Source organism: Austrofundulus limnaeus, unplaced genomic scaffold, assembly GCF_001266775.1.
Source record: "Austrofundulus limnaeus strain Quisiro unplaced genomic scaffold, Austrofundulus_limnaeus-1.0 Scaffold188, whole genome shotgun sequence".
NCBI lineage: Eukaryota > Metazoa > Chordata > Actinopteri > Cyprinodontiformes > Rivulidae > Austrofundulus > Austrofundulus limnaeus.
Window position 1 is genome coordinate 638,726 of NW_013952590.1, and position 10,874 is coordinate 649,599.

The 10,874-nt window shown below is 41.7% G+C and overlaps 1 protein-coding gene across 2 annotated transcripts in view; it reads left to right on the forward strand.

Annotated features, from left to right (window-relative positions):
* Positions 1 to 10,874, forward strand: part of arhgap36 (Rho GTPase activating protein 36) — a 95,265-nt gene that overhangs the window by 77,237 nt on the left and 7,154 nt on the right. For both annotated transcript variants that reach the window (XM_014018261.1, XM_014018262.1), the window contains exons 4-6: positions 6,670 to 6,983; positions 8,507 to 8,705; positions 8,840 to 8,895. In XM_014018261.1, the coding sequence (XP_013873715.1) occupies positions 6,670 to 6,983; positions 8,507 to 8,705; positions 8,840 to 8,895 (569 nt within the window). The remainder of the gene's footprint in view (positions 1 to 6,669; positions 6,984 to 8,506; positions 8,706 to 8,839; positions 8,896 to 10,874) is intronic.

Consider the following 10,874-nt stretch of genomic DNA (forward strand, 5'->3'; position numbering starts at 1 on the left):
GATGCACCTGGTAGTATGACATTTATTAGGAATAAAGACTTCTGAGTTCTGGTGCATTTCTGCGTGCGGGGGTCATTATGTTACCACTATGCAGTTTCTAGTTTACAAAAAAAAAAAAAAAACAAAACAAAAAAAAACTACAAAGTCCAAATGGAGAAGCTGCAAGTCCATCCACCACTATGTGTACGATTCCAACAGTCTCACATCACTGAGTAGGAATTTCAGTTAACTGAGGTTTAGCAGAAATTAATTTTTGTGCAGCTGTTTTAACCCTTTAGAAGCCAGACCCATTTCTACTGTCATGATAAAATACAAAGACGTCCTTATGTGTTAAGGTTCCGCTACATCATTTCAGTCATGTTGGATCTGGACCACTTCAGTGGCACCTTGCTTCTTTTCGTTTTTCAGCCATTTCTGTTGTAGATCAGCTGCTGTTGTGCTGCTGCAAAATCAGTTTTGAACAAACKTTAGTTGTTGACAGATGGCATCACGCTTGACTTTAGAATACTTGGGTCTACAGAAGAGTTCACGGTCAACTCAGTGACTTCAAAGTGTCCAAAGAAGGCCCACATCATCACCCCTCCACCACCATGCTGACAGTTGGTATGAGGTGTTAGTGCTTTTATGGTATTGCTGTTTATCAATACTCCAAAGTGCTTTAGACTTCAATCATTCATCCATTCACACTGCCCTGGGGCACACTGACATACATCGGTGCCTCTGACCACGGACAGCAGGCGAGGCAGGTGAAGTGTCTTGCCCAATTTGATCCTGAGTTTGGTTTTCTCTAAACGTACCGTTGTACTTTTTGAACAAGCATCTCTACTTTGGTCTCATCTGCCTAACAGACATTGTTCCAGAGGTCTTGTGGGTTCATTGTGATGTCCCTTTGCAAATCTAAGTGGTGCTGCTGTGTTCTTTTTTGTGAGACACTTGTGAATAATTGTTTTTACTACGGGAGAATGGACTCCACATTGTTTGGAGAGGATCTTAACCCTTCCCAGATTGATGGACATGGCTGTTGTTGTTCCACCAAACTTAAAACTCCTGCTTTTATAGAGGCAACCACCCTGATGATGATCAGTTAAAGCATTTGACCAGCAACACCTACTTGCTGCTTTTCCTCTTAAATCCTATGGAAGCAGTAAGGGTGGATTTAGTTTTCTCATGGATTGTTTCAATACTGGCTTCATTTCTGATAGATAAAAAGTTACATTGTAGGATTTTTTTTTTAAATTTCAGCTGAGGTTAGATTTAAATCATTTTTATTATGTCCTGATAAAACACTAAAACTGCAACAGTCTAGACTTTCTTTTTTTTTTTGCCTTGACTGTAAACATGACTTTAGCTTGGCTGCCTCTCTTCTCCAACAGCCTAAATAAGCAAACACCTCCGGTTTGAGCAGCACACTCCAATGTAGTTGAGTTTTTTTTAATTTGTTTACAGCAATTCTGTCTACATGCATAGAAGGGAGCAGTGTGGAGGAGCCAGACACAGACGTCAGGACTAAGCCYAGGCTCACAGCTCATTACGTGCTGTACATAAGACAAATTAACAGATGCCATCTTTTCATTGGACCGAGCCCATTTATGTTGGCTTGGTTTTTTTCTTTTTGTTAGTGTAGGAGATGCGRTGTTAGTTCATGCTGCTGCAAATCAGCTACATTTATGTTAAATCTTGTCTCAATATCTGTAAAACCGACTGAGTTATAGTAATGTTTATGTTTCCTAATGTTTAATGGGTGGCTATTTAGAATTAAATAATTAAAATAGTAAAAATAATACCTCAGAAGGTGATTCTGGTCCACCATTCGGCATCTCAGGAGGGGAAAGCGGTTCGCCACCAACACTGTTATGGTGGGGATGGTGCGCTGCTGACCTCAACTTGGAACATTGTCATAGGCGGAATACTTCGAACACCTTCTCAATCCTACTGACACATYTTCCCATGAGAAAGCAGAGACTTGGGACCCTGGGTCGGACTCTCCAATCTCTGGTGCCAAGGTCACCGAGGTGGTTAAAAAGCTCCTCGTTAACAATGCACCGGGGGTGGATGAGATTCACCCAGAGATCCTTAAGGCTCTGGATGTTGTGGGGTTGTATTGGTTGATGCGACTCTACAATATCGCGTGGACATCGGGGGCAGTTCCCCTGGATTGGCAGACCGGGGTGGTGGTCCCCCTATTTAAAAAGGGGGACCACAGAGTGTGTTCCAACTATAGGGGGATCACACTTCTGAGCCTCCSTGGTAAGGACTGTTCAGGGGTCCTGGAAAGGARGGTCCGTCTGATAGTCGAATCTCGGATTCATGAAGAACAGTGTGGYTTTCGTCCTGGTTGTGGAACASTGGACCAGCTCTACACCCTCAGCAGKGTCCTGGAGGGTGCATGGGAGTTCGCCCAACCAGTCTACATGTGTTTTGTGGACTTGGAGAAGGCGTTTGACCATGTCCCTCAGAGACTCCTGTAGGGGGTTCTCCAGGAGTATGGGGTACCAGGCCTGTTGATASGGGCTGTTAGGTCCCTGTATGACCGGTGCCAGAGCTTGGTCCGCATTGCTGGCAGTAATTCGGAYTCGTTTCCGGTGAGGGTTGGACTCCGCCAAGGTTGCCCTTTGTCACCAATTCTGTTCATAATGTTTATGGACAGAATTTCTAGGCACAACGAAGGAGTTGAGGGGATCCTTTTTGACGACCTTAGGATCATCATCTTTTTGTGGATGATGTGGTCCTATTGGCTTCATCAGATCTTGATCTCCGGTTCTCACTGGAGCATTTCGCAGCTGAGTGTGAAGCGGCCRGGATGGGGATCAGTGCCTCCAAATCCGAGACCATGGTCTTGAGCCGGGAAATGGTAGGGTGCCACCTCCGGGTCGGGGAGGAGGTCCTGCCCCAAGTGGAGGAGTTTAAGTATCTTGGGGTCTTGTTCACGAATGAGGGAAGAATGGAGTGGTAGATTGACAGGCGGATTGGTGCTGCATCTGCAGTGATGCTGGCGCTGTACTGGTCTGTCGTGGTGAAGCGGGAGTTGTGCCAGAAGGCGAAGCTYTCAATTTACCGGTCGTCTACGTTCCTACCCTCATCTATGGTCACGAGCTTTGGGTAGTGACCGAAAGAACGAGATCGCAGATACAAGCGGCCGAAATGAGTTTCCTCTGTAGAGTGTCTGGGCTCTCCCTTAGAGACAGGGTGAGAAGCTCGGTCMTTTGGGAGGGACTCAGAGTAGAGCCGCTGCTCCTTCATATCGAGAGGAGCCAGTTGAGGTGCCTCGGGCATCTGGTTAGGATGCCTCCTGGACGCCTCCCTKGTGAGATATTCYGGGCATGTCCCACTGGGAGGAGGTCCAGGGGAAGACCCAGGACAAGCTGGAGGGACTATGTTTCTCAGCTGTCCTGGGAACGCCTTGGGATTCCTCCGGATGAGCTGGCCCAAGTGGCCGGGGAGAGGAAAGTCTGGGTCTCTTTGCTTAGGCTGCTGCCCCACCAACCCGACTCTGGATAAGCGGAAGAAAACAGACGAATGGACGGACGGACGGACCTCAGAAGGTAATTATTTGTTGATGTACATCAAGGATTACCTTCTGCAAATTTTATTCAAATCCATCCAGTAGATGATGAGATGTTTTTCTAAAAYATCTGTGCTGGGCATGGTTCCGCTAATCTACTAACAGCTAATTGTGGAACTAACTTTTCATTTAGTGGATTAGCTTTTTTTACTAAGTGTCCCATTCATGAGGCTCTTTCTGCCATATTTTGACGGCAGCCTGCAATTTGTATTTACAAAACACTAGATGGGACTAACTTACCTAGACCTACATAAAGAAATCATGTCAAAGTCAAAAGTGCAGCACAGCTGTGCTTTTGAGTCTCCAAAGGATTTTTCCAAACAATAATTTTTATAAACATATTCAGAGAAATCTACAAASAAAAAGACYGCAACTACAAARAGGGATGGGAACAAAAAATATCARTGGGTTGAACCTGTCRGTGGTAATGCAATTAAAGCTTTTTTGCAGTTTATGCTGTTGGGAGTTTTCAATTGGACATGGAGGTGAGAATGATTTATCTCAGCGTGCTTCCATGGAAATGCACAAGAAAGCCACAGCTGCTTAAGGTTCAAGCAACATTACTGCTTTTTTGGTTTATGTTATATAAATCTTCATTTTAATTTGTGATTATAAGCAGATTGTGAGCTAGCAAAGCTAACTATTTGGTTAGCAGTACCCACCACAGTAAAAGAAAAATTAATTTGTCACCAACAATTAATCCTAAAAATTTAAACAATGATCTCAAGGAATGAACCACACTTATCTGTTTGGGATAAATCTCAACTACTACCACACCAAATTTTAGGTCATTAACTGTAAAATTTACTGAGTTGAAGCTATTTTTGTGCCTTTTAAGGTTATTTGGCATGTGGCAGCCATCTTGAATTAATTAACTTCGAAGGTTAATCACCTGTACATGTACAAACAAAGATTACTTTCAGTGAAGTTTGTTTTATGAGATATTCTGGTCACTTTTTGGCGACAGATTATTTCTAGTTGAGTTGCATTTTACTCTAGTTAATTTTATCCAAAAGGTGGCTTTACAGTATGCTAAACCTATTAGCTTCCATAGCTGCAGTCAAGGCCACATGCTAATGCTAGCTGGGAGTTAGCCAACAAGGCAAGAAGCTTATCTGTGTGCGTCGCTCCTAATGGGGGCTCACGTGGAGGAGGGGGAAGTCGGGTCAACCTGGAACTACACAGGACATGAGTTTATGGGATGTGAAGCTGAGTCATTGAAAAGAAAACTCAAAATGAAAAATACTGACAGTTTCTTTAGGTTTAATGTTGTGCAAATTATTCTTTCATGAAAAATGGTCATTAATGCTATTTATTCAAATGGACTTTGTGGTTTAGTTGTAATTATGTGCAGTGATTTAATTTTTATTATTAAATTTAGTATTTTGTGTTCACATTAAAAATTCTGGAAAAAAWTATTAATCCTGATTAGCCCATGCTTCTCCTTTTGATGATTGAAAGACTATTAAAGGAATTGGTAATGTCCTTCTAGACAATTTAAGAGTTATTTCAAGCCAAGTCAATCCTGTAAGACGTTACGAGGCATCCTGCCAGGTCATCTTGAATACGTGACCTGCTTGGGACTCCTGCTGCAAGATGTTTCTGGTTGTGTGTTTACTTTGGTTCCTCACGTGTTTCATTCAGTTCAAGTGACCACACGTATCTACTGTACATGTCCTGGAAAGTTTTTGTTTGTTGATTTATTTGTTGATTTATTTTTTGCAAAAACAGAAATAAAATTTGTCCAAAATACAAAAAGGTGCATGTGCCAAGATACATTTTGTATTGTAGCTTGACTCCCCCATGAAAACCTCTCCCTCATTTGAAAAAATGGGGTTGTCTTAATTTTGTGTGCTCTGACAGGATTATCCCTCTCAGGTGCTCTCTCGGTCCATCCCATCTATTTATAAAACACTCGTCAACTTGAACAGCTAATCTTTCTGTAACCAGAGGTTCAACAGTTAATCACAACCAGACAGACAACGATCTAGTCTTCAGTGTATCCCTGACTGTATCAGTGGGTCCATATGTTCCTCAGTACCTATGTTTMCCATTAAACCCATGTTACTCTTTACCTATGTTACCTRGTATTTATGTTACTGGGTACTTGTGTTCCCTGGTATTTATGTTACTGGGCACCTATGTTCCCTGGTATTTATGTTACTGGATACCTATGTTCCTTGGTATTTATGTTACTGGGTACTTATGTTCACTGGTATTTATGTTACTGGGCACCTATGCTCCCTGGTATTTATATTACTGGATACCTATGTTCCTTGGTATTTATGTTACTGGGTACTTATGTTCCCTGGTATTTATATTACTGGATACCTATGTTTCTTGGTATTTATGTTACTGGGTACTTATGTTCCCTGGTATTTGTTACTGGGCACCTATGTTCCCTGGTATTTATGTTACTGGATACCTATGTTCCTTGGTATTTATGTTACTGGGTACTTATGTTCCCTGGTATTTATGTTACTGGATACCCATGTTCCTTGGTATTTATGCTTCCGGGTACCTATGTTCCTTGGTACATATGTTCCTAGGTACCTTTGTTCCCTGGCATTTATGTTTCCAGGTATCWATGTTCCCTGATATTTATGTTACTGGGTACCTACTGTATGTTCCCTGGCATTTTTGTTCCATGGTACCTATGTTCCTCGATGTTCCCTCAGTTTATGTTACTTGGTACCTATGTTCTCCAGTATTTATGTTATCTGGTACTGGACCTATATTTGGTGGTACAACCTTTTTACTTGGTACCTATGTTCCCTGGTACCTATGTTCCCCAATGTCATGAAAAATGTTTGCTCCCCCCTTGAAATGTCTTTTGAAACAAATGAAAAACATACTGAATTACAGTGCATGCATTGTACTGAAGAACATAAAGATGACTTTGCAGTGCTTTGATTTCGACACTGTTAAAATATTAATGTAAGTTGTGGATTGTTACTGAGGTCYTTAATCTTCTTTCCTAACTTCACTGATGAAACAAAAGAATCAGATTTTTTAGGTTACGGTTTATGTTACTGTCTTCTCTCACATTCTGTGGAGATGAAACTTTAAGAAAACACTAACGGACTTGGGGTTTTCCTTCWTTACAGAGTCTGTTCCCAAGGCGTTTGGCATCTCGCTCTCGCAGGTCATTGCCAACGATCAGGCCTACAAACGTCGGCAGGACGCCCTGAAGGAGAGCAGACGTGACTGCCTCGATCTGGAGGCCAGCATCCTGCGCTTCAGGGCGGAGAAGAGGCAATTCTTCGGTGAGAACAAACCTCTAGTCTGCTCTTCGATGATAATGGGAGGAGGTCCAGGCTCACCGTCATCAAACTCGGTGGCACCTGCACCCATTTCAGACTCTCAGAGCAAACCGTTGTCGCCCATGTTAATGGATAACAGTGGCAGGGCGCAGAGAAGGGTGAGACTTATTTTATTTACACATTTGATTTAACGTGCTCTCTTTTATAGGAGATAAGGACCTCTTTTTTTCTCTTTCTACCCACTGCCACTAGGTGCTTTTTGTTTTGCAAACACAACATCCTTTATCATTTTTATGCAGATGACTGTCTAATACTTCTCTTTGAAGCACACTGGTGCACACTCTGTCCAACCTCTCCTTCACTGCCAGCTTGACACCAGGAGTGGAGTGGCATTTTTTTTATTAAATAAGACAAAGACAGAAGCTATACTGTTTATGCCTAACAGCACCTGTGAGAACTCCTGCATTGATCTTTCCTCCGTTGCCCCTTTTTGAAAAAATATCACAAATCTGAAAGTGACAATGGAGCCTTCACTTAAACTAAGAAGTCAGTTAAATAATATTGAGAAATAAAGGTTTAATTGTTTTAGTTAAACTTTGGAAATGACAGTGTAATCTCACAGAAATCACATTATCTGGCTCAGTCTTTTAGAACTTGGAGCATGTGTTGTGAAGAACTCCCAGATACTACCACTGGTACCAGTGGCAGTGGACATGGGAGGGAGATAATGGTGTTGGCTGTGTCTACAAGGGAGTAAGACAAGGAGGGGCAAAATGTAGCATTTCCTTACAGGCACCAACACTTTTCAGACACRGTGACGATCTGCATTCTCAGTCTCATTTTTCTGCTGCAGTTCGAGTTAGAGGAAATATCAGACACTTGATGTTCCTCCAGCAGCTCTTATTTGGAGACATTTCACGAGCGATTTATATATATTCCTCCAGTGTTGGTTTTCAGCACCTCTGATATTTATTGGATGGAAGTATCAAGATGAATGATTCATGGTGTCTTCTGTGTTCAGCTGGCCTCTTTTTCTGTCATCTGTCCTGAAAATGTACTTTCCATTTTCTGCTCCCTGTTCTCCTTTGTCTCTTTATTTGTTGGCCTGTCAGCGACAGTTTCATGCACTCTCGCATTGTTTCCCTTCCTCTGGATTTCCGAGGGTGTAAATATCGGTTATGACTTTGTTTTCACACATTTATAATTTAATCAGTGTATTAATGTGGACCGATGTACACCCATAAATATACTAGCTCTGAGCTAATTTACTACACACATTATAGCTTTTTAGCCTTGACTGTTTGTGTTGTAGTCTCGACTGTAACCCTAAACTTACCATCATCTTCCCCAGAATGCATTGCATCAATAATAAAATGGCAACATGCTTCAGTTAAATTGTAATAAACAAATAGTTTTTTTAGTAATTAGATATTTTCACTTGTCACAAACAATAGATTTAAGTGGAATAAAGAATTATAACATTAAGGCCAACATGTGCAAGTATTCAGAGAGCCCTGCTGTCATGAGCTGAACTGGCAAAATTCCTTTAGACATTTTCGGCTCCATAGCGCTGTTGTAAAATAATAACCTGTAAGTGAAAATGTCTCCAAGTTTTAATGGTAAAATGCAGAAAATACCTTGTTAAAGTGCACAGTGTYACTGTAGTCTCTGTCCTCTGCAGGGTGGCCTGTCGGTGGACTGCATCTCTGACCTCGTAGAGAGTCAGTCCCGCCTGCTGGAGGCGCTGCAGCTCTCCCACCCAGCTGAGCTGGAGATGAAGAAATCAGCATCCGAAGGGAGGACCAAGCTCAGCCTCAACCCCATCTACAGACAGGTGCCTCGAGTGGTGGAGAGATGCTGCAGCCACATCGAGAACTACGGTCAGACTTCATTTAATGTCCAGAAGTAACCAAAGCCAAAGCGTGAAGATGTTTTGATTTAAACTCCTACATGCTCATTGAAGTTAAATTATACGTGTATACAGATATGAATTAAAGTCACATCTTGTATTTAGGTCTCCAGACTGTGGGCATTTTTCGAGTGGGGAGCTCAAAGAAGAGGGTGAGACAGGTGAGGACAATTTTTTTGCAAAATATAAAAACATCCAAAAAAAAAATGTATAAAAACTTTTCTGTTTTGTCATGCTACACTCAAACTTCAAAGTATTTCACTGGGATTTCATGTGAGAGATCAAAGACAAAGTGCTGCATAATTGTGAAGCAGAAGGAAAACGTTACTTGGTTTTTAAGATCTGAAAAGTTTGGTGTGTGTTTGGATTCAGCCCCCAACATGCAGACTACAGGAATATCTTAGCTTCAGTGTGAGATTCATCCCTAACAGCATAAAACTCAACTCTACCATCAAAGGACACAGAGCAGAAGTACTTCTGGCAGAATAAGACAGATCCGCTTTATCATCAAAGCTCTATGACACAGAATTGATCAGACCTGCCAGAAGATGTCAACTCTTTTGCCTCGCACTCTGAGGTTTCCATTTTTATCAATAAGACCAGCTTTCACAGCATCAGTAAGCCAGCAGCACAAAAATAATGTCCTAAAATTACAAATCATCAGTAAGAACAGGAGGATGTCCCCAACACAGGCTAGTCGTGTTGAAACGCAGTTCATTTGCAAGAGAGATCTGTTATACAGAAATAAAACAGTAAAATCAATGCAACCAATAAAACACATTAATACAAAATAACCRTATCAACAAAAGCACATCGACATAAATTCAAACAAAAGCTACCCTCACTTTAAAAATAACCAAAATCGGAAAAAACTCAGAGACAGGAGCTTATGAGTTTATGGATGTGATCTCCAGTTCTTTCAATAAATATTTAAACTCCTTGAGGGTAACAAAAAGTTTAATTAAACTTTTGGTATTTATTYGTCATTTCAGTCATATTAGTTTTCATTTGCACATAGGGGCTGATTTATCAAAATCCCAAATAATGAGCGCTGAAGTGCTGCGCAAAGTAAAACATGCCTGTGCTGTCAGAAGACATGTTGCAGGTGATCTATTAAGATCGCTGTGCAAATGATAACAGGTGTAAAAGTACAACTGTGATGGACTTGCGACCTGTCCAGGGTGTACCCCGCCCCTCGCACTGTGACTGCTGGATATGGGCACCAGTGACCCATGTGACCCTGAAAAAGAAGAAGCGTGTACAGAAAATGGATGGATGGATGGATGTAAAAGTACAACAACATATCTGAGCCATTTTACACAGAAAAGTTTTGCATTTAACCATGGGGGTTTTTTTTCTCTCACAAATTTACGACTTTTGGATCTCAGAGAATTTCCTTGTTTTCTGGAAAATTTCTGAAATTAATCTCAAAATTTCTGAGTTTTTGGGCAGAAATTTACTTCTCTTCTTTTGTAATCTGCAAAGTGGCCGTAATACGCCATTGTGATAAAAGTGGTTGGACCACTCTACTGAAATGAAGATTTTGCATGTGCTACTGGTTGGAGACAGCTGATCTTCATGGTGGAGAAGGGGTATGACCTAATTTACCCTCTCTTAAAGGGGCTATATAATGTAAAATCAACTTTTTTGAGTTTTATATCATGTTATAATGTTATACTCTTATAAAAAAACATGTCCAAAGCCTTGCTTTGACTCATTTATTCATGTTTGAGAAATCCTGCAGTGTTTTTAGGCAGCCATGCTGAGGAGCAAAACGACAGGTGGGGACCAGAAACGCCTATTGGTACCAGAAACGCCCCTGGGACGTGTCTTTAAGCCGAACTTCCTCATGGCAGAGCGCACTCTGTCCCCCTCCACACACACCCTGACAGTTAGGTTTCATTGAAAGTGAAACCTAACTGTCAGGGTGTGTGTGGAGGGGGACAGAGTGCGCTCTGCCATGAGGAAGTTCGGCTTAAAGACACGTCCCAGGGGAGTTTCTTGTACCAAAAGGCGTTTCTGGTCCCCACCTGTCGTTTTGCTCCTCAGCATGGCTGCCTAAAAACACTGCAGGATTTCTCAAACATGAATAAATGAGTCAAAGCAAGGCTTTGGACATGTTTTTTTATAAGAGTATAAC